Genomic DNA, 24514 nt, shown 5'->3' on the forward strand with positions numbered 1-24514 from the left:
TTTTCTGATTTGTAGCCCTGCCACTGAAATTTGAATTATTGGGTGTCTGATTGCAGAGTATAAGAGGTGTCCAAAAACCTCCGGGAATGCCAGTCATCATGCTGACGTGACCTTCCTGAACATCCTGTCATTTTTCCGTTTAGTGTGGCCAGGCAAGTCTAGAGTGTTCTCGATTCTATTCCTGCCCACCACGCACCCACAACATGAACAAGTTGTGGCAACACTCGTGTTACTGAGTTTTAGAAGTTGCAACAATCAGCAGGGTGTGTTGCATCTGCAGTGGTGTGTGTGTGTGTATAAATAATCCATACCCATTTATAATCCATGAATGTCACACAATAAAAATTTTAATACTTTTTTTTCATGAAATGAACAGCCCTCATTATGTCTGTTTATATTTAATTAATAATGAACTACTCGTGAACAGACAACATTGGGCCATCTAAAACTGCAGTGGAAAGTTTTCAGAGATTGTGAAATGACTTGCGTACACAGAAACTGACCAGACTCGTTCTGTTACAGATGTCGTGATTATCTCTTTAAGAGCTTGTCTGCAGCAGAGAGATTTAAATGGTTCATATTTTGAGATATCAAATCTTCCTTGATTTCATTGTACCATGAAAACATACTGTAACTTTCAAAACTCAAAACTCCCTCACTGTCACCAGTGTTGGGGAAAATTACTTTTAAAAGTAATGCGTTAAAAAAAGTAACTGAGTTTCTTTTTCTGGAAAGTAATGCGTTAGGTCACTTTGTTTTGTTAATTGGCTGTGCTTGTGTAAGGATCACCAGTGAGAGTGCCCTGGATAACCATCAGAAGGCACTCCAACCCGGACAATCACCACGCATCGACAAACTACATTTCCCATAATCCTTTGCCCAGACTAATCAGTCAGATCACATTCACCTGTATGTCATTACCTTGTTTAGCTCACCCCATATAAGCCTGGTTTTCACATTCATTCCCTGCAAAGTCTTGTTTCTACTGCAATTCCAAGCGTCTTTGTATCCTGTTTCTCCTGTTTCTCTTGATTCTCTGCCTGTTCTCTCGGATTTCCCTTTTGGCCTGTGCTCGTTATTGTTTGGACTGATTACCCAATGTTTTTGACCTCTAGCCTGCTTTCTGGATTACGTCTTTGGATTCCCCTCTGTTCAATAAAACTGCATTTGGATCCTCAACCTTCTTGTCTTGTCATTGTTTTTTAATTGTTTTTGTTTGGTCACGCTTTAGTTTTGGGTCCAATTCTCACTATTAACTACAACTTTTGCCTCAATAAACTCTTAATTACTGCTTATTATTAGTTAGTAAGGTAGGAATACCGTAGGATTCAGGGATGTATAAGTGTGCTTTATAAGTACTAATAAGCATCCAATATCCTGGTAATATGCATGCTAATAAGCAACTAGTTAATAGTGAGAATTGGACCCTAAATGAAAGTGTTACCAAAAGTTCTATTTTTGACAAATGTAAACTTTTTTACACCAAAAGTGAGATGAATAAGCCTCATGCTGAAGGAAATTCAAATTCACGCGTGTACAGTAGAGAACGCAGCTCAAACAAACCTTCAAACTTTGCTGCCATTCTGGATTGCAGAAGAATAAGATGCAGGTGAAGAAAGTTCAACACTCTTACGTGATGTTTATCTAAAGTAATTTTCGCCAATGTCATTTTAACATTGGTTAATAAAGTGAGATTAAAGGTGCATTTAGCAACTTTTCATGTTAAAAATACCCGTTTTCTAACCCATACATGCTTAAACAATTGCCTGATGGGCTGAAGGAGCCCTTCTCTGATCACTGAGATTGTCTCTATAATCCTGTAAAGTGAAATAAATAAGAGGGATTCGGGCCGGAATTTTAGACTGGGCGTGACGTCATGCGCGTTCACGGCACGCTCACCTGGCTGTCTGGCAGGTTTGTGTATTCGCCGCCATTCTCCGTAGAAGATGGATTCTAAGAGACCGGCTTGTAGTTCATTTCAAACACCAACGCAAACTCCACGTAAGATAAAAAAAAAGAAAACTTTTATCCGTGAGCGTGCACACTTCTGGCTGCAGTTTCGCTGCCGCCAGAGGGGGCATAGTTCTGCAAAAACTCAGAGACTTGCGCAATGCACCTTTAAATACATAAAGTTTATTTGTATTATTTACCTGTATAATTATTGCAGGTTTGCGTAATATTCTGAGTTTGCATTTCACTGTTTTTATTCATTTTGAAGAATACTGAATCTGTTTTTGTGCAAGTGAGATGAGTAAATGCATGGTCACATTAAGTCAACAACTACCAATAACCATCATGTTTACACAGCACACACAACTCCTCTGCACTTATGATTTCTCTCAACATGGGGACAGGATACGTGTCAGTCAATACATGGGAAAACAAAGTAACTTGCATTAAAAAAAAGTAATTAAAAAAGTAACTGTAATCTGATTACGTAACTCGAGTCACTTGTAATGCCTCCATGTAGATTTGAGAATAAGTTTGATTAAATTAAATGTGAATAATTCCTCATGAAATTTGAAAATAAAGTAAAAGTGCATGAATACTGTAAAAAGAGGCAAAGTAATGGGTGAAAAGATGTTTAGAAATCTGGAGTAATACATGAAAATGAATGCTGGCCCAGTCCCACTCGTTTGCCTTTGCATGGCACTGTTAACTGACGCCCCCTGCTGGATCTGATGTGTCATTGCTGCTCTCAGTGTTCAACAAGTTCTCCAGGAGCTTTTTAAGTTCACTGAAATCTGGTCTTTCGTCAGCTGAGTCTCTCCAACACATCAGCATTATGTCATAGATGTGCGATGGGCACGTATTGGGCGCAGGCATTCTGTACCCCGAGGAGATCATATCGTATACCTCTTGATTCGAGAAAGCTGTAAAAATATACAAAGAATAAAGGTGAACTCTAAACCTTGCTCAGATCTACATGAACAAGAAGATACATGAGTGGTGTACATACCTGGATATGGGACTCCACCATAAGAGAATATTTCATATAGGAGGACTCCAAACGACCAAACATCAGATTTATTGGAGAACCTTCCATGGCTGATGGCTTCAGGAGCACACCACTTATATGGGATCTTTTGATCAGCAGACGAGTAAATTGGCTCCTGTGAAACAAAAGCAACCACATATTTTAAAAGCAAACTTTAAGAATGAATATTTTACAGATGTTTTTGAATAACTGGAAGGGAATCCTCACCTTTACGATTCGAGCCAGGCCAAAGTCGGCCACTTTACAGATGTTGTTGGCTCCAACTAGAACATTTCGGGCTGCCAGGTCTCTGTGGATGCTGTTCTGTTCCTCAAGGTACGCCATCCCATCAGCCACCTGGCTCGCCATTTCTATTAGTGTCAGAGCTTCCAGTTCCCGCACCTCCTCACCTATGAAGGGAAAATTGAAGGTTTCATGTCTGTCTGCTTCAGGACTCTGTACAACAATCACTCTCAGGGAAGGTGTGTATATATAAGTGTACAGTGTTGGGGAAAGTTTACTTTTGAAATATATTGTATTACAATATTGTGTTACTCTGCCAAAAAAGTAACTAATACTGAAGGAGCTTTTATATGTATACAGTGATAGGCGTCGTGTTCCTATAGTTAGATGTGGATCAGCCGAGAGTCAGCTGATGCGAGCTTGACTAACATGACCTGCCAGAACTTGATGTTTACACTGCACACACAACTCTTGCATGTGTGCGTGTGTGTGTTTGTGTGTGTTTGTGTGTGTGTGTTTGTGTGTGTGTGTTTGTGTGGTAATCTGATTACGTAACTTGCGTTTCTTAATGTGTTTTGTAATGTGTTACCCCCAACACTGCAAGAGTGTCTGTGTGTATATGCATTTGTGTGTATATATATATTATATATATATATATATATACCAGTATGTGTGCGTGTGTGTGTTTGTGATGAGCTTTATCATTTTAAGTCGCGACGAGCCGTTTGTGAAGAAACAAGATGGACTCCTCACATTTTCTGGGGTTCTCAGAAGTATGTGAGTCATCATATTTGGATAAACTTCTATAGTTGGGAATGGGAGATGACGGCAAATTTTATTTTTGTATTTCGGTTTGCTCCAATAGCAAAAGAATAAAATCTGTAACAGCATTTCCACAACATTCCAAAAGAAAGAAAAAAAGATAGATATTGATTTCAGCAGTCAGAAGAGAGAAAGATGTCAAATTTGCCATCATTCCCTCAGCTGTTGTATTTGAAACACTCTTGCTGCAGTGTTAATTGATTCACATTTTGTCATTTACTGCCAAAGTAATATAACACAAAGTTGACACAGTTGACAACTGTGGAAACATGTCGTCACAGTCTGTCAAAAGGCTCCATTAGAAGCAAAAACTAAATATAATCATTTGGATTTATAGTCTTTTATGTTATTTTTCATTTAATTGCAATCTGCATCTTTAAAATTACAATCATCTCTTCCTCTTTATGAACGAGTTATCATTTTTGGTTTGAAAAGGGGTTTCGCTTTTACTTTTTCATTTAATTCATGAACCTCAAAATGTGTTTCTAGTCAAAGCGACTCAAAATGATGGAGCAGGTCACATGTAATCAACATAGTTGACAAATTACAGTACAAAATTGAAAGTTGATGTCTAAAAACTTTCAGAATAACAGCTGAAATATGAGAGTGAAAGAGGTTTTGACCTCGGAGGAAACTGAGCAGGTTGCCTTTTTCCATAAGCTCAGTTATGATGTAGAAAGGGATGGAGCTTGTGCAGATGGCAAAGAGTGTGATGAGATGTCTGTGTCTGAGCTTTTTTAATATTTGAGTCTCCAACAGGAAATCCCTGTGGTTGAGAGACTCTAGAGGAGAAGGAGAAACAGAGCACATCAGAAAATAAACATCAGTAGGGAGCAATATAGCATTTATGAATACATCTGTCAAAATATGGAATTTACTCTTCCATGGGAATTTTTTAATAGGCTGAAAGACATGAGCTTAAACAGAGTTTTAGAACTGTTCTTCGAGAGTTCACGGTGTTGTGCTAACTCTATTGGCTTAAGTTCATGAGGGCAGAAGCCTGTTCTCATATTCCTTCAGCTCTGACAATCAAGAAACACTGCATTTCTCGCATTCATGCATCTCGCATTTCAGGAACAGAAAAAAAAAAAACAACGCAAATAAGCAAAGAGGAAGTAGTCCATTCTAGTAATCCACCACCCTCATTTAGCCTTGAATTTATTTCTTTTTTTACTGTACATGCACCAACCCTACCATTTCTTTTGAGGATTTTGACGGCAACATTGACCATGCCTTTCCATTTTCCACGGTAAACATCAGCAAAGTATCCTGTCCCGAGCTTCTCTTCCAGTGTAAACTCTTCCTTAGGTAACTCCCAATCATCTACTGTTTGATGGGAAAGATCCTGTTGTTTTGGTTCTGGCTGTTAGCAAAACAGAGAGAAACTCTGTGAGGAAAAGTACACAGTAAAACAGACAACTGGGTTTTGTTACATTTACATATTGTATATTCAGTGTGTGGTGATCTGCTATCAATCTGATATACAGGAATCACTGTATATAGGCAGAATATAAATTTAAATTTAACATTACTAGTTATTTAATCTAAAATGAACTGACAAAAGCTTACTTATTTCAAAGGACAATTTGCATCAAATTAGTATTTGTTAATTAACTGAAATCATGTCTTCCCATAGACAGTCTTTTTCCTCATGTAACAGGTGTTTTCTTGTGGTAGGTCTCTTACTATCTTAGTTCCTCTAAAATAGCACGTATTAAACGTCACAATGAAAAGAACATATCAGACACACCCACTGTTCACTTGCTTAAAGAGATAGTTTGCCCCAAAATGATTTAACAAACCCTCATGCCATTCCAAATCTGGAAACTAGAGCTTTCAAGTCTCAAAAAAGCATTGTATTGTGAAAGAATCATTCAAACTAGTTTTGTGAACCAGATCAAATGATTCATTGAAAAGAGCAGACTCAAAAGAGGGATTCGGTCATGAATCGGATGCAGCTGCTTGTCCATGAATATGACAAAGAAAGTACAAACTAGTACAGTTGTGGATTTCCTGATTCCAGACTTTTATTGAATAACCCAAATGTCCTCACAAAAATCTATCATATGACTTCAGAAGACTTGGAATTGCACAAGTTGTGTGGCTCACTTTTATTATACTTTTTGAGTCATTTTGAAACTGTTAGGCCTAAGTGTGGCCAGTTATTATTCAAAAATTGACCTTTTGGAAAATACAGAAGAAAGAAAGTCATACAGATTTGAAATGACATGAGTAAATAATGACAGAATTATTACATGAATGACTTTCTGCATTTTACTTTTCTTTTTTGATTATTTTCCTCACCCGTGCACAGGGACGTGTGAGACGGTTCCCAGACCTCAGGGAATTTTTCCTGTAGTGCTCCACCAGCGTCTCCAGGCTCTGAAACATTTCACTCTGATCCAAATAGAAACTTCCATTCTGATTCTGATGGATCTTAATGTGTTTCACTTCCTCGTCACTGATCACCACTGGCAGAATGACACACAGAGAGAAAGGATGCGGACAGCAGAGAAGCACTGTTTAGATGTGTTCTGATGAAATGCAACTGGCATGAATGAACCAAATAGGCGAGAAGAACACAGAAATGCTTGCACTTTTAGCAAGTCTATATATGACTGGATTGACTACATTTCCATTGTAACAAAAACAAGTGACTCAAAGATTATTTTACTACATTATAACAATGACATTAGTTCTGCCGTGTTACTTGTTTAGACTAGTGTAGGCAGAACCTGATGTAAAATGCAGTTTGAGTTTAAAATCAAGTTCAATACAGACAACAATCACTCTGACATACCTGATAATACACACCCTATGTGATCTTTTTCACTGTGTCGCACCAGGAAAGCACCTACTCCATTCCCTGGAGCCATAAGCAGATTCTGGGTCTCAAAACGGTTCAGTGTCCCAAAATACCAGCTAAAGAAGAGCACAGTAAAATCACATGCATGCACCAGAGTTTGGACAGGACTGCATTTGTCTTGGATGCATGATACATACGACAATAATAAATCGACTATTTGCAGTCTGTTTATGGAAACTTTTCCACCACACACACAAAAAAAAGGTAGGCTAATTGAGACCTTTTGTCTTACAATTTTGAGGGGTTTTTTTTCTTGTAATTGCGATTTTATAACTGGTAAACGCCAGTTTATAGGCCTGCCTCACAATTCTGAGAACAAGTCATAGGCCTTATTGTGAGCAATTCTGACTTTTTTTCTCTCTCAATTCTGATTTTATATCTCGCAAATCTTTTTCCCCCTCACGATTTCGAGTTTAGACATAACATCAGAATTGCAAGAAATCAGAATAAACTCGAAATTGCAATAGGCTAAATAAAGTCTGAATTATGAGATAAAAAGTAACAATTACTTTTTATATATATTCACTGGCGCAAAAAACGTCCATCGTTTCTTCTCAACAGTGTGAGAGTGAGAGAAAGAGAGTGTAAAGGAGTTCAGCTCAAACTGAGTGATAACACAGAGCTCTTTTGCATGTTCCTTTCGAAGACGTGACTTGGTGAGTTTGGCTTAATTTTCAGTCACAGTGACCCAGGAGAAATGTACGATTTTGGATATTTTTGTTAGAAATATATGTCAATCAATATTATTTTACAAATGAATAATTTATGTTATTTATTTTTTCAATATAATAATTATAATACTAATTAGTATTATTTAATAATTGATAATATTATTATTAGCCCTAGGCTACTTTAATATTGTCATTACGGTAGTAACGAATGAAGTTTTAATTTTTCACTGGTCTTGTCCGCGCTCAGAGTTCTGGACTCTTTCTATTTTCTTTATAGAGAATACTTACGGTTGCTCTTTCACAGTTTGCCTTCTCGCCAGGTAATTTTGAGGAACGACGCCCTTGGCTGTCACCTTTCCATTTCCGTCCAGTTTAAAGGCTGTCCACCAGTCACCCTCGCGCTTGTAAATTCGGAACTGCTCTCCGTCCTGGAAGGACAGCTCCTCGTCCGCGCGGGCCTGGAAGGGCCATAGCGCCGTGTATATCTCACCGTCCACCGTGTATATCTCACCGTCGGGCTCAGAAGCAATTTGTGCCTGAAGTTGGTCATTTTTTGCACATATTTCACCTTCAGTCTTAGACGAGTTTAAAAGTCTTTCACGAAGCGCCTCCAAACATGGGCACGAACAGCACCCGTTCATAAACATTTCATTTGAATGTGAATCGATGACTGTAACAGGTTCCGGACTGATAAGATGAGGAAGCTGGATGGATCCCCCATCGGCAAGTGTCTAAACTCGAGTGTGAGAGCTGGGAGGAGCACAGACAGTTTGTGTCTTACAACAACAGCTGCCAAACGGGACTGCATTTCTGATAGCGTCTGTACACAAGAATGCTGTTTAGGTGTAGCACAAAGAGTTTTGAGACACGACCCGTCAGGTACGAAACTCCTCAGGGCTACACAGTAGGCTGAACACTGCTTAAATATGCTGTTCTAACAGTTTAAATATAGTGCAGTATGTTAAGCAATAAGTTATTTGTACTTTGACTTAAACAACAGTCTAAGCTACGAAAAAGACATTTAGGCTTTATTTCAAGATCCAAAATGATATTGAATGTAATCATACAAAACAACAGTGGTCTTTATGCCACTGACTTTGTTACATCCGTAGCCTACTGATTTTTTCTAAGGAGTGTATAAAGGTCCAATTTAGGACAAGAAAATAAATAGTGATCATGACCACTGAAAGAAAAGCAGACTACAGTGTGACTTCAGTTCACAGATTTTATTCAGACAGCTCTGGAGGAAAGAGCAACTCAGGTTGCACTGCAGGTGCTTTCTCTGACCACAGCGATGACACCACATCGAAAATTTTAAAATGTCTTAGAATGAGTCTCTCGGCAAAGTGATATGTAAAAGGCAGGAAAATCACCCACCTGTGCTTTTCAATTTTTTTCATTTTTCTTTTTTTTTTTTTTACATTAAACAAACATAAATGAATTTTACCTGCCATATTCTCCATCTTTTAGGCGCTTCACATGTATATATATATATATTTATGTTTATCAACACTTTTCTAAAGAATTCAAATATTCAGCCACATGTACTGGATTCACTTTTAAATCACAATAAATATATAAAAAACAAACTAAACACATACATAGCAAATCCAATATAATTGGGTTGATATTGGAGAGAGGGAGGACTCGTCAGCCAAGACGTACAGACCTGGTTAAAAAAGAAACACAGATCCAAAGGGTTCCTGAGGTTTGCATGTTCCCCGTACATAAGAACAGTGTAAGGGGAATGGCTTTCCGACTCACTGAGAGGCTTCTGACCGAGGTCAAAGAGCACAGGTCAGTTGGTTTATGAGTTGGGTGGATCTACCCCGTCCCAAACGTGACGCCCCTATTCTATATTCCCAATAAAAACATTTAAAAAATGACATGACATCAAGTTTTTTTTATCTTTTGCTTATTCTCTAGAACAAGCAGAAATCACTAAGGGAACTACTGTAAGGGGCCATTTTACTCCCACATTTGTGGAGAAGAAAGTTAGTGGTGCCCTTTGAGCTGATGATAAGTCCCTCCTCTCTCTCGTCCTCGGCATCTACCATCAGTAGTGACAACCACGTCTAAAGGCCCTTACACAGAAGACATTTTGCGCTGGATGTTTGACAAAGGAAGAAACAAAAGCGTAGCTAATAACTTAATATTCACACTGTTATGTTCTTCATTAAAAAAAAAAAAAAAAAAAAAAACATTTGCATGGATCATAGCAATAACTTATGAGAAAATAAATATACAGAGATTTATGCACAAAAGTGTGCAAAGGCCTTTACTGTGGTTTAAGGTCAGCATGTCCTTCAGTGTTCCCCTCTATTCTGATTTAATTTAAAATAAAAAGCACGTTTTGGGGTCACGACAGGACAAGAGGTGGGGCTTTACTAGGACAAACAAAACCAACAACAACAAAATTAAAAGCAACAACAGAAAAAAAAATCTTGAATTCTGTACATGTAAACATCACACACTTCCACTGAGTCAAAAAACCAGAAAGAAATCATACAAAGCTTCACATTGGTACAAAGAGAAACTGAGCTTCAAGCATACAGTTTCTAGTAAGAACAAGAGTAAAAACAAATAAAATACCATAATCATAATAATGTTACAAAGCACCACAAAATTAAAATATATCACAGGCAATGGTTGTTACCACATTTGATTTGATTTTAGCTGCACGGTTTAAAAAAATAAAAACTTGTAGCTTTTCTTTTCTTTTCTTGCCTATCCTTTTCTTTACATGTGTCTTGTGTTCACCAACCTCAGATGTCCAGAGAGCTTTCAAAAACATCTTGCACTTCTAACATCAATTATGAACAAAAAGGTACAAAACAAGGAACAAAAAATAACAATAATAGGGCAAACAATAGATCAATAACCTGATACAACTTTTGGACAAATATTTTGATGCTGTCACCATATAATTAGAATAAGCCCAAAAACATTTCTCATCTTTCAACTCAAAGCCCAGTGCTGGACTGGCTCACATTTTCCTGCATGGAGTAAAGGGAACAAATAATTACAATGCAGAGCAAAAAAATACAGAACATTATGGCTTGAGAATGATCAGCTGCATTTCATAATTTAGGATCATTTAGGTGGTTTTAAGGCTCCATCCCATAAACATTTGACCCCTCTTGTGTGTACATTTTCCTTTGCGGATTGTAAAGTGCTACTATGTTAACCAATTTAATAATTTATAAAGTGTTACATCTGAATATAAATGAATTAATGTTCCTATCACTTCATCATCCTTTCATCAAGGAATCTATTTTAGTGAGTAACAAGTAAGAGGTAATAAACAAGCTTCCATCCACGTATCAAAACTAAGTTGTTGAAGACAACTTAGATCTTTTTTTTCTCTTCAAAATTTGTGATTTGAATGTCATATTCAGTCCCTTAAAGACCCGTTTGAGATGTGTTTTACATTTGGAATGTTGAGACTCACAACACCGATTCCCTTCAGACTGTCAATGTCGTACAACCAGAGTTTTTTTGTTTCGTTTTGTTGTTTTTTGTAAAGTAACAAAAAGATATTTAACATGTGGAATAAAAAAGTAATACAAAACAACAAATAAAGCACAAATGGAATGGCTAGACGACTTAAATAGATCATTAAAAATGTGTGTTTGCAGCTAAATAGAGGAAAATGCTCTGTTCCACATAATCGGGTTGCAGAGTGAGGACACGGTTCAAGCTATGGCTACAAGACTTGAAACTTGAAGGCCCTGTATTGTCACCACTCTACTAAAGGCTAGAGAGTCAGAGTGAGATCTCACACACCGCTATGCTGTTTTACGAGGGATCAAGTCACAATAGTTCAGGATTGTCTTTTGCTTTTTTTTAATACAGTTTTTTTAACGATGGCATTTGTGAACATGAGAAAATGCAGGCAGGAGGAAGAGTGAGGCTGGTGTCAGAGGGGAATTGCATCGTCAATGTTCTACGTACCACTTGGTTCATGTGGATGATGCTACCTTAGTCCACCAATCACTGCCTCTCAAGCCCCTGCGTGTTGTTGACAGAAAGGAAATGATGTCATCATCGTTTTCCTTCTGCTGATATTAGGTCCTTTCTCTCAAACTCACTGTGCATATACAGTATGTGTGCCAATAGGATGTGAAGTCCCTCTGTTTTGATTGGTCCCCGTGAAAATGAAAGTGTCTCAGTCATGAGGTTAGAAAAAAAGAGCAGCATTCACAACTTAACAGAATGTGTTTGCAATGCAATGCAGCATGGGAAATGCAATCCTTGTCCCTTTTTTCCCCCCTATTTTTTTTTAGTCCATCAACGGCGCTCCTGTCTGGAAGGTCGATGTCACCCATGTGTTCCTGTGAGAAATTTTCCTACAGTGCATTGATGCACTGAGGATGGAGGTTTGCCAAGGCAATCGAGCATGTAGAGTCTGAAGCGTTCCACTCAGCACAGCTTCATTTGCATAAAGTCCAACATTCCCAGCCAATAGAATTTCAGCATCTTTTTTTTTTTGCGCTCACCAATTACGGTTTCTTTTAGTAGACTTTTATGTGTGCATGTGTAAGCTTGAATGAAAATTCTTATATATGAGAGGAATATATATATATATGTACAAAGGACATCTGTTAAAGTGTTTACGATTGAAAATGATGCATTTTCAGACACGGACACACTATAACGATTATCATCTACATTGCACCTTCTCCCCAAACCTCATTAGCATTGAACAGATAAAAGAGACTTTTACAAAAACCCTTTTCTCTTGAATCTGTTCTATATCTAAAATGGCTAAATCTGGAGCAAAGCTGCTGCATGGATATGTCTATGGTAACAAAAGAACTTAAACATCTGAGGAACTTTTCAAATGCAATAAAACAAGATGCCAATGACAAACAGGAATCTAATCTGATAGCAATATTTTGTGCCATAGTGTAAACTTCATGCTGGAGTTGACATCATTTTGTGTTTATTTTGGGCATCACTCCTAAATGTACTGATTTTGTGTCTCAAAAGATGAAAGGTCTGGACTCTCTGTGGTGGACTGATAGATCTCACTGTGTTGTGCTCTGTGCAAGACGATTGTAATGCTGTTGTGAGTACAGACACCTCTTGCTATGTGTTCTCTGATCATCTCATCATAAAACAATGTTTAACAAGTCATCTCAGCCCTCCGAAAAAGGATTAAGCCCTGATGGACTCAAAGGTAAGGACATTTGATAAAGACACTATAATGGACATAAAGCTGTCATGAGCAATGTGTGATAGGTAGGTTTACAGGAAGAGCATAGGCGGAGTTTGGGGGGTGCCAGGGGGAATCGAGTGTCTAGAGCCAAAACTGTTTTTATCTTTGTGTGTTTAAATCTAAAAAATATAATAAATTATCTTTTAATTATTTAAATCATTTTGGGCAAACTGAGTGTACCCTACTTCTCGGGCACAACCGTTGCTATTGTCATAAATTGTTTTGCTGAGCACAAGAATCAACAATCTACTTTAAGTGCATTAAACATTACTGCTAATGACTGCAATTCCCGTTTAAGTACATTTATTCCCTCATGTGCATTAACAAGTTTGTGTAAAGCACCTTACATAGTATATAAGCCCAAAAATAATACTTGCGACTGGCCCAGTGCCAAACGCAAGTACAATTTGTTAACTTTATTTGGAACGGATACATAATACATGGTTTTATTTTATTATAAAGTTCAGGTTTCTTTTCCTTCTGTAACTATTAATTATATTAAGCCACCAAAAGAGTTTTTATGAGAGGTAGCATTTCATATGGAAATTATATAATTACATGTACATTTAAATAAAACATTTTAATGCAAAAATAAATAAAAACTATGCAAAACACAGGTTCATGGCAAGTGAACCTGAGAAAATGATGGCTGGTAAATGTTATCAATTGTAGACCCTGTACGTGTGCTTGAGATACAGCTTCTTCTGACCCCTCCATTTTTCTTCCCCCCAAGCGAAGTGAAACTCCGCCTATGGACTTTAGGTGTATATGTATGTAAGTGCACATAGCTACATGTATCTTTCCTGTCATAGTGTGCCTTTATGTGTATGTGTGTTTATGAGAGAAAGACGGGTAGCACCAGCCTGTGTGCAGTTCTCAGTTCTGCTGCAGTATGAGGTTCTCAAGCTCATCAGCAGAGCGAAGCAAGAAGGCCGCAGACTCGCGATAACCCGCAATCAGTTGCCGAACAGCCGTGACCTCGGGCGGGCTGAGCTGGGCAGATGCCCCTCCGCCCCCTCCACCCTGACCATGACTGTTTGAACTGGAGGAGGAAGTGCTGTTGGATGCCAAAGATTTCATACTGAGATCAGTAGGCCCTGAAAGAAAAAAAAAAAGAGACATTTATTAAAATGAATATCTTGTAGATCTAAAGAAAAGAGGGTTGCAACTAGGGTTGCTTCAATATCAGTTTGAATAGTCAATAGCAAGCATAACGTAGGATGTAGGATGTAGCGTAAGCTCAGGTGAGAGTAGACGCCTCTCGCTGTTCCACATTCGTCAATACGTCGGGTCAGAGTTCATTCTTCCGCAGGAACTAGACTCGCATACGGAAGCCAGTGATAATATTATTAGTCATTAATATGTATATTTTTCTTTAAAAAATGCATCGCTTTGCTTCAGAAGGCCTTTATTAACTCCCTGGAGCCGTATGGATTACTTTTATGATGGATGGATGATCGCTTTTTTGGGCTTCAAAATCTCAGTTACTATTCACTCCCATAAAGCTTGGAAGAGACAGGATATTTTTTAATATAACTCTGATTGTGTTTGGCTGAAAGAAGAAAGTCATGTACACCTAGGATGGCTTGAGTGTAAGTAAATTATGGGATAATTATAATTTTTGGGCGAACAAACCCTTTAATAGCAATTTTGATATCACAGCAAAAACTAACAAAATTCAATTGTTAAACTGAACTATTAAAAATTTCTAATAAAATATTAAATTAATATAGCGTTTAATATGAAAGTATTAATATAGTATTTAATATGAAAAAACAAAGAGTCTGTTAAGATTTTGGCCTTCACACCTAAATCAACTAGGAAAGTGTGGAGACTGCATTGATGGGAATATAAATATGAACAAATTAAAATGAATTATTTTTCATTTTAGTAAACATTGTTTTAAATAAATAGTAAAGGGGGGCGGATTTGACCTAGTTAAAGAGTGTGCACTTGGATGGGTGAAATGCAGAGCACAAATTCTGAGTATGGGACACCACACTTGGCTAAATGTCATGTCACTTAAACCATGAAGAACTTAAGAAAAACTTCAAGATCTTTTTTTTCATATTACTCACCATTGGTTTGTGATGTGCCATTGTTTTGGATGTTGTTGCCAAGGGTCCCGTATCCACGGAAACTGTAATTAAGTCCACCATTGGTGTAGAGTTGGTCCTGGGAGTAGGCAGAGGCGGCCAGTGAGAAGCCTGAGTTAGACAGGGCAGCCGGATCTCTGGAGTTTGGCTTCTCTGCTGTAACTGACTCATCCTGAACAGGAGTGCATGGAAAGGAAAAATGTGATAAGGCAAAGAAAGACCAAAAGATAACTCACCAAGTAATCTAAAAATGAATTCAATCTGATTAAAGATCTAGAGATCAATGGACACATGCACTCACATGGGCCTGATAGATGTCAAGGCGCATCCTCTTAGCAGCATTACGTGTTTCACTCTCACATGCTGCTGCAAGGATGTTCTCAGCCATGGCGGAGGTGAGGTGAGGGGGTGTGGGCCGTGTCTGACATCATCGGACAAGGCAGAAAAATATACATGTTATTACCTTATGCATTCCTGTATATGTTCTAATTTTAAAGTATGGTGTTTTTAACCCATTTGTTACCCAACTAAATTGCTTTAGTTATGAAAAAAACAATCTGTATAATTTTTTTTGCTTTTCCCTGGAACTGAATACATTCAAAATGATATTCTATTAAAGCATTACTTTATCTTTCAAAAAAGGAAAATTACTGTGTAGCCATCTCCCTGGTTTATGATTATTGAAAACATGTTCTGCATCACTGTACTGTAAAATCAGATTTTTGAAGCTAGTTGGATCTCTTCAAATACATTCAACCACTTCAAGTAAAAAAAAACACATCTGTTTTCTATAAGTTTTTGGCTCTACCAGCACCATACTTTCTAGAAATGCCTGTTTGATGGCATTTAATGCCTGTGAGATGCAGAAAAATAAGATATGACTTGGAAAAACATTGAATCTGTTCTTTAAGAGCAGTGATTCTCAATCATGTTTTTTTCAATCAAATGACAGCATTACACATTTAGGATCTTTCTCCTATCTCGCACACTTTCAGGTCATGGATTTCATGAGTTAAATCAGGCTCAGTGCCAGGACAAGGGTTAAAAATGACTGCCCGTGACCCTGTCAGCCACTAGAGGGCAGTAGTATGCTATCGAATGGTGTGTAGCACAAACAACGGTAAGCTTTAATATGTGAAACATTTTGGATTATCTGTGGTATTGAAATAGCACAGAGGATTATGGCAGATGTGTGTGTTTGCTTGTCAACATGTGCAAATGCCCATGTTTCCATACCTCGAAGCCACCCTTCTTCATGCGGCGACAGGATTTGAGGTAGGTTCGGATCCGTTTGCGAGCACGTTCTTGGAACTCTGGGAACTGGCGGCTGCAGGACTCAATGATGGCCTGGATTTTCTCTTTGGGCTGCTTTGAGATTGGAACCATCCGGTCCAAGTTCTCATCCACAAACAACCGCACAAACATCTGAAAACATGAATAAATATTAGAGCAATGCAAACAAAGGAAAGAAAAGAAGTTGGAAAATTGAACATACTGCATCAATGAATCAGAAAAGGGAAATTGTGAGGAAGATGTAAACGTGAAGGGGGTAAAGAAATGTAAACGAAGAAACTTATGGTTTAGCATTGAGATGAAAATAATATTTAAGATTCAGCAGGCCACTGAAATGCTTGTATTTTTTATAATACCTCATTGCATATAATTTCTCATTGTAAATCATATTACCAGCATAACAATTTGAAAGAAGGGTGGAAATTGAAAACAAAAAACTGTTTTTTGCTTTCACTGCTTCATGAACTCCACAAGTCTGTGTAAAACGATGATCATATTATTCAGACCATTGTTATTTATATACTTAATTTTAGTAATAATTTCATTTATTTTTTAAATATATATATATATATATATATATATATATATATATATATAAAACTAATTTTAGTACTTAAACTTGTAATTATTTCAGTTACCTGCCAAGGCAACATTTCTAATTTTCGATTAGTTTAAGTTTTTCATCTAATAATTATATTTAATTTTACTTCTGCTTTATTCCAATTACATTAAAAAAAAATTTAAAACATTTTTTTTTTTTTTTGATAATGAACTTGAGAATAGCCCAAAATGATTGAAATAATATTTCTTATCTATTTTATGTAAATTTAGTTTCTTTACTTTATTTCTTTCACAATACTAAAACTTTGTTTATTTACAAAAAGACTGTCAAATGTGGTCTCAGACTTTTGGACTTTCCCTCCAAACCTAAGGAATGTAGGTCATAAAGCTTGAAAAGATGAATAAAAAAAACGAAATCTAATTTAAACCATAATATGAGAGAGAAAGCGGTAAAGGGAGTAAGTCTCACGTTAAAAGCTTTAAGTCGTTCGGGGTCCAGACCCTCAGCGTCATTTATCTTGTCACTGTCGTCATGGTCATCGTGATCGTCATCATCATCGTCAATGACCTGAGAGCGACCCGGGGTCATGTCGTCCCCGCACGTGCTCAGTTCCATCTTCACAGAGTCATAGCTTCCTGAGCTGTACTGAGGCGACTGTAGAACATACAGTATGTACAAAAGTCAAAACCTCCATCTGAACACCATTATGCTTATTAGTACTTTACTTGTTTATAAATACACATTTTTTTAATTATGTGGAAAAATGTAGTCTCATACCTTGTTATTGTACTCAGTTTTGACAGGGAATTTTCTGTTAGGGTCAGATGAGTAGGATCCAAGCGTTACTCCGGGTAACAGTCTGTCACTCAGGTTGACAGGCTGCTGTCCCTCCTGTGAGGAAGAGGACGATGAAGTAGTGCTGAAGTCCAGCGGCGCTGCGGCACCATTACCGTTCACCTCACCGTATGGAACCACCCCCTCAGATGCAGGAACTCCTCCTGTCGCCATGGCAGCACCACCAGGCGGAGTCAGTGCAGGGAGACCGTTAACTGTGCTGCTATTCTCTGAAGAAGAATCATCTGAGAGAGACAGAATTAGATGTTTGAATGCGTGTTCATAAAGTCACACACAAGTGGATGCGGGGTCTAGATGCGTGTGCGTGTCAGTGTACGTCTAACGGGGGAAGGGGAGTGTGTTGTGTGAAGGTTTTTGTGTGAACAGGAAAGCAACATTGGGGTCAACTGTCAAACCAGTGGAAGGAGGCAGAGGTGAAGAGAGAGACAACAGGATGAGGGGAAGGAGATGGATGTGGGGTTCTAACAGAGTGTCTTATTGGATGGGAGGAAGTATTTGGAAAAAGGGGGGGGGGGAGAGAAAAAGAAACCCCTTCTTGTCCACCCAGAGAACAGAATAAGAAAGAGATGTAAGACATGCTGAAAAATAAATAAATAATAAAGTGAGATGGCCAGACATCATTCTGCTTGTAATGTACGCTGCAAAACACATTTTTATAGTCTTGTTTCCAGTAAAAATATGTACACTATCATTCAAAAGTTTAGGTGGGTAAGACCAAAAAACAGTAACCAGTAATATTATTAAAATGTAAAATAACTGCTTTCTTTTTTTTATATATTTTAAAATGCATTTTTCCCCCTGAATTTTCAGCATCATTACTCCAGTCTTCAGTGTCATACGATCCTTCAGAAAACATTCTAATATGCTGATTTGGTGCTCAAAAATATATTTTTTATTATCAATGTTGAAAACAGCATATTTTGGTGGAAACTGTGATAAAAAAAATAAAAAAAATTCAGAATAGAAAGCAGCATTTATTTGAAAAAGAAATATTTTGTAACATTATAAAAGTCTTTACTGACACTTTTGATCAATTTAATGAATCTTTTCTAAATAGAAGTACGATTTTACTGACCCCAAACTTTTGAACAGTAGTGTAAACATTCCTAAAACAAGGGAACTTTTCTTAAGAAGCAAAAAATAAGAAAAATAAATCTTATCTTTCTAAATATTTTAAGCATAAACATCACCAAATTGCGTTAGTTCTATGCTTAAAACAAAGAAAATTACTATAACATTTACATAAACATTTTAATTTTTTAATTCAACATACATTCTCTGAAAACTCTTCTGAAAGGTTTTAATATTTAATGCAATTTTTTTTGTAAGTAAACTGATAGCAGAAGAAACATACAATTGTTAGTTTAAGGATTTATTTCTATATAGCCTTTTAAATGACTTGCACTCGTGTAATGTCACCATTTTGATTAAGTCATATTAAATAATATATTTGATTTGAACCTTAACTCAGATATTCCCACAAAGTACATTTAGGTTATTTTAGGATATATTAGGATATCCAATCAGGCATAGACAGACACTGTGTGGACAATGATATTGGCCTAAATGAAAAATATAGCATGTCAGGAACTAATGACATAAACACAGAAAAGGACGGCTCCTCTCCGAAGGCTGGGTGTAATGGTAGAGTGCGGGTTAAATCATCATCCTCTTGCCCTGTGTCTCTCTAAACAGCACAATAGTCTGCCATGAGTCTAGGGAGGGATCCATTAGTGCATGGGTACATTTATATAGAGTACAGGATGGGAAAAAGACTCATTATTTCACAAAACACAAGCAGTGGATCGTAAACACATCCCATAACAACCACACCAAATTACAAAGCAGATTTGAGTAAACAAGGGCAGTACTGGTAGCCATACAACAAGGGCAGTACTGGCAGTACAGCCATCTTTTGGAGAACACATATGATAACGGCAGGGAATGAAAGCTATATAAAATGAATAAACCAGTCCCAGACAGTCTGGATGTGCTTTCTCCACCTAAACATTGTTTTCAAGAGTAAAATTCTCACTAAATAAAGAAAATATGTAGTTGTTACCTTTAAAGACACCATGACATTGTTTGATGTGCACAGTTTTTTTTCTGCTGACATTTCCTATTAAAACCGGAAGTTGGGGAGAGACCAGGAGACCCACCCATCCTCACCCCCTCCTTTTTTTAAAACAAAGCCAATAGGCTTTAGTGACATCACAGACATGAATCACAGGCTGCATCCAAATATGCATTCTTTCCTATATACTATATATATGTGTGTGTGTCTGAACGTCAAAAAACAGAAGGCAAAAAGTACCCAGATGATGATTCTGCAGTACATATCCAATGGACACTTTACAATCCCATGAGGCCATGGGAGAGGAATGTGAATGGCACAACTGATGCTGTAGGTCACATGACAATGACAACATGGCGAGTGTAGTATGTCCAGATTGCATTCTGCAATATTTGTTGTCACTATTTCAGGAAGAGAAAGCTATACATTTGTGAGTACACAAATACACTTTTGTTCAAAAGATTGGGGTCAGTAAAATATTATAATTAATTTTTTTTAAACAAGTCTCTTCAAGGCTCAAATAAATGCTTATTTGATCAAAAATATAGTAAATGCTTTCAAAAAAAAACTTTTGAACTGTAGTATAGATGACTTAAGAAGCTAATTCATATGGACAAAAAGCCACAAAACTAAAATTTTGATTTTACAGCGCCTTTAAGAAACGATTCCCACCTGAAAAAAATAACTTTGGTTGCTGTAACCTAAAGTAATCAGGTTGATTCAGTCATATTACATCATATAATAATTTCAATTAATTTGTTACATTTTTGTAAAACATTTTTTAAATTGTAAATATTTTGTTTGTTTTAACATTTTTTAAAAGTGCAGATGCAAACAGCATATTTACTTTTAATCTGAGACAGCAATAAGTCAGACATACTAACATGCATGATCACAGCTCTGACTGCCATTCCTAAAATACTATCATCCCTCTTTAGGATAATTCCCAGAGGGGCCTCTACAGCTGTCCGTCAAGGGTAAGGTGCACTGAGCATGTGCACAGCCCTTTAGTCACTTTCTCTCTCCTTATGATGGAGTAAGTGGACACACGTCTATGTGTGTGGCCGAGCTGTTCCCTGCAGCCCCCTCGGAGCAAGATTACACAGGATTAGCCCACAAAGAAGCAACCCAAGCTGCTTCCTCCCTATCTACCACCCAGTAAGACCCTCGACTGTCCCAGCAGCCATTTTAAAAATCATCTCCACATCCCCCTCCCCCTGCCCTCATCCTCTTCTCTCCTGCCCCATTCATACGCCACCCCAGCCCCCTGCACTCAGCTGAATGAGAGACAAGACAGAGGGAGCGAGTGCTGGTGAAAAGAAGGAAGTGTGTTCAATTCAAAAAGGGGGCAGGGTCAACAACCTTGGAGTCTTGCAGTTGTTTACCCTCATCCACAAATATGGGAGCCTTTGCCAAAGATTATTGTACACATTCTGTGTTACAGATAGGATATATATTGGTTACACTGATGATAAAGATGAAATAACATTATATAGATAATATTCAGATTTAGCATAGAAAACATTCATAAATTTGTCATAGAGTATTAAATTTGTCATTTAATATACTCTTTTCTGTAACTAATCTATCTATCTATCTATCTATCTATCTATCTATCTATCTATCTATCTATCTATCTATCTGTCTATCTGTCTGTCTGTCTGTCTATCTATCTATCTATCTATCTATCCATCTATCTATCTATCCATCTATCTATCGCAGATTCCCAGAAAATTGAGACTGACACACATTACAGAACTTGACACCGAAGATTTTCACATACAAACCAAAATGAAAAAAATAAGTCTGTCTCTGCATGGCTCTGCATACCCCAGACATCCATTAAACTGGGATCTGTCCAGAGAGTGATGGAAGAGAGCAAGAGAGGCTGGAGTGCTGGGAAAAGGGCTATAATGGGCCTTCAGGCACCTCTTCAACATCAGCTTTATAAGACACTTATCAGACTCTAACCAACACAGAGTCTTCTCTGATAAACGCTGACAAAAATTGGTAAAAGGTGGCTGTTATTTCAATGAAATGCACAGCTACATAAACACAGTGTGAGTGAGTAAGAGACACCGTACCTTCTTCCTCTTTAATGCTGGGCTGTGGGGGTGTAGGCATCCTCTCTGTGTACGGGGTGGTGGGGCTGCTAGGCTCTGCGGCTGGAGCACGCTCAGTAGAGACCCACGCGGGCTCAGCCATGTCCAAATCCTCACTGCTTACCGAACTCTCATCCTGTATGTGTGTGAGAGAGAAAAAGAGGGGGGAGGAGGAGGAAGTCAGAGAGCTCAGGATATTCTGTGCACAAAATGAAGCGCACCCATCCCACTATCGCCTAGACATCACTAGATTCTCCCATATCTCCTCCACAGCATCTCGACACAGACAAAGTCCTCATACCTGTGTCAAAATGTGCATTCTAAATTTCCTAAATTTCCTGTTTGGTTCAACCATGCTGCTATATGTAAGATTGTCACGCAACATCTCACTTTACAAACTCTTTCTTCAGTCCATTATCTTCCCAGTGTATCCTTTATTGAGGAAACTCCACATTTTGGAATGTGGGATGGAGAGGGACAGAAGGAGGAGACTCTTAAATAATGAGTGAATACGAGGGGAGCTATTTTTAACCCTGTTGGAGCCAAAACCCAAAAGATGCACACACAGGATGAGAAGAACACGAGATATGTATTGTTTTCTTCAGGAATCATGTTCTGGGTGGGAATTTGCAGAACAACATTTAGTAAACACAGTTCATTGCATGCACATATTTTTGTTTTTTGGAGTTTGGAGCTGTGAAAAATCCACATAAAGTGTGTATGCTTTCGCAGCAGTGTTACATTTCCAGTGCTGTTATTGTCAACTAAAGTTTGGTATTTTAAATAAAGCTAAAATAAAATAAAAAATTAAAATGTTAGATGAAAAAAATAAAACTGAAATAAATATTAATTACAGTAAAGCTATATAGAATTTTTTTTAAACTACTAAAAGATACAAAATACAATAATTTAAAAAAAACATAATAAATACAAAAACTTGAAATGAAAACTGAAAATATAAAAATAAAAGCCAATTCAAAATATTAATAACTAAAATACCAAAATAACACTCAATTTCAAAGTCTTTTAAAATTTAGTAGTTATTTTGCATAACGGTCCATTGTCCAGATTTTTTACAAAAATAATTTTTTTGTTAACAATAATATGCAAAATGACAAAAATGTGTCATACTGTAACAGACCAAACTTTGTATTCCAACATAATTTTACCAGTGTTCAGCATCTTACAGCTTAATTTTTTTTCTAATGTTTTTTCTTTAAAAAATATTGTTATTGCATTGCTGATATCTCTTTTAGCATATTTTTGCCATCAGTGTGTTCTAATTAAAATGTTAAATTATCATCAAAGACCAAACGACTTAACGTTTATTCAGCCTAAACGTGTTTTTAAATATGATTTGCATTATCTACGCACGCTGGCATAGTGTATGTGTGCCAGAATAAGTGCTGGTCCATGTTTAGCAGGCTGAAGGCATAGCGAATCACGTCGTGACCCTTGTCTTCACCTACGCTATGGGCGTGAACGCACCTCTCCACCTCTGTTGTCATGACGATGAAGCTGTGAGAAAGTTCACTGTGACTTACAGCAGGTTGTAGAGCTTCTGAAGTTAGCATCAACGCTTTCTTCATAGCCTCCCCTCAAAACCCCTCCCCAAATGTTCCAGGAAAACCCATAATACACCCTGTGCCACCCATCTGCTCAGAACAAACCTTCACAATGCCATTGCTAATCTTGTAGCTGCTGAGTTAAAGACTAGCAACCACCCCCACTCATGTGTGACACTTCCTCATTTTCACAAACAAACCCCTCATTTCACAAGCCAGCCATCCCCCATCTGCATTAACATACACCTGAACGCAGAATTTAATTCATCTCACCCTCAAGCCCCTGGCCATCAAAGTACTCCATTCTCAACAGGCCACTCATTCCAATTTTATTAATTAAATCACTTTAACTTGCCCAGAAAATTAAAAGTAAATTCTACTTACTAATAAGCACAATTTATTTAGCATCACATTACCAAGAGTCTTTCTCTTACAACAACAACAACAACACACACACACACACACACACACACACACACACACACACACACACACACACACACACAAACAAATCCGGCCTCTACACTACACTGTGTCCCTGATTCTGTTTATTGTTACCATGGTACTCTGAAGAGTAGAGCAGGCTGAAAGAATGTAATCATCAGTGGTGCTCAAGAGAAGGTGAGAAATGCAGGTGTGTAGATAAAGATGTGTGTGTGTGAGAGAGAAGGAAAAACTCACAGTGAATTGCCTCTCAATGTGCCTCTCAATCGCACAGGTTCACTTCCCTTTTCAGCACTGCATTGCTAACAGGAAGGAATTCTGGGACAAACATCCTGGGACCCCACAGATCAGCTAATGGTCACAAACTAACTGGTGTAACAACAGATTTATCAAGCACTGGATTAGTTTGAGCTTGAGACCCCTGTTGTTCTGAAACGTACAGTATTGTGACAGAAAGCCTGAAGCCTGAAAAAATTGGTCACATGGTGTTATGCCGGTCATCATCATGATCCCAACATTTATTATCTAAAGTACAGACTGAAACCATGACAGGTGTTTATTTGTAAAAGTGATTTCAAACTCCTGTACAGCTGTGAACCAATATGTATGCATGTGGTAACACACACACAGAGACACACACATGCTGTAAACATTTGTCCATGTGATTCATAGAGTTAAGCCTTGTGAAAAATTGAGTTCCCTCTGAGGTTTGTTTAGAGGACT

General features: G+C 37.6%; 2 protein-coding genes across 3 annotated transcripts in view; both read right to left on the bottom strand.

Annotated features, from left to right (window-relative positions):
- Positions 1-2179: 2179 nt before the first annotated feature.
- On the bottom strand, positions 2180-8657 carry ptk6a (PTK6 protein tyrosine kinase 6a). The gene is made up of 8 exons (XM_082189321.1): positions 7868-8657; positions 6843-6964; positions 6347-6513; positions 5237-5405; positions 4666-4824; positions 3206-3387; positions 2960-3113; positions 2180-2873 (listed from the first exon to the last, which is right to left on the bottom strand). Exons 1-8 carry the CDS (start codon positions 8224-8226, stop codon positions 2656-2658), a joined length of 1530 nt encoding a protein of 509 aa, XP_082045447.1. The 5' UTR covers positions 8227-8657; the 3' UTR covers positions 2180-2655.
- A 133-nt stretch (positions 8658-8790) lies between these two features.
- The window catches only part of nol4la (nucleolar protein 4-like a), a 51323-nt gene continuing 35599 nt past the window's right edge, over positions 8791-24514 (bottom strand). For both annotated transcript variants that reach the window (XM_082189292.1, XM_082189293.1), the window contains exons 5-11: positions 21765-21918; positions 17529-17830; positions 17220-17405; positions 16133-16321; positions 15198-15317; positions 14879-15068; positions 8791-13897 (exon numbers count right to left, since the gene is read on the bottom strand). In XM_082189292.1, coding sequence (XP_082045418.1) covers positions 13677-13897; positions 14879-15068; positions 15198-15317; positions 16133-16321; positions 17220-17405; positions 17529-17830; positions 21765-21918 — 1362 coding nt within the window. In that variant the 3' untranslated portion in view covers positions 8791-13676. The remainder of the gene's footprint in view (positions 13898-14878; positions 15069-15197; positions 15318-16132; positions 16322-17219; positions 17406-17528; positions 17831-21764; positions 21919-24514) is intronic.

This window comes from Leuciscus leuciscus (assembly GCF_965113295.1).
Source record: "Leuciscus leuciscus genome assembly, chromosome: 13".
NCBI classification, from domain to species: domain Eukaryota; kingdom Metazoa; phylum Chordata; class Actinopteri; order Cypriniformes; family Leuciscidae; genus Leuciscus; species Leuciscus leuciscus.

What these genes read in the sequence shown, in the direction of transcription:
- ptk6a (XM_082189321.1), bottom strand. Translation starts at nt 8,226, where the DNA reads ATGTTTATGAACGGGTGCTGTTCGTGCCCATGTTTGGAGGCGCTTCGT. An exon ending in TCACACGTCCCTGTGCACGG is followed by an intron (nt 5,406 to 6,346) that starts GTGAGGAAAATA and finishes TTTTGCTAACAG; the next exon opens with CCAGAACCAAAACAACAGGA. An exon ending in GCCTGGCTCGAATCGTAAAG is followed by an intron (nt 3,114 to 3,205) that starts GTGAGGATTCCC and finishes TTTGTTTCACAG; the next exon opens with GAGCCAATTTACTCGTCTGC.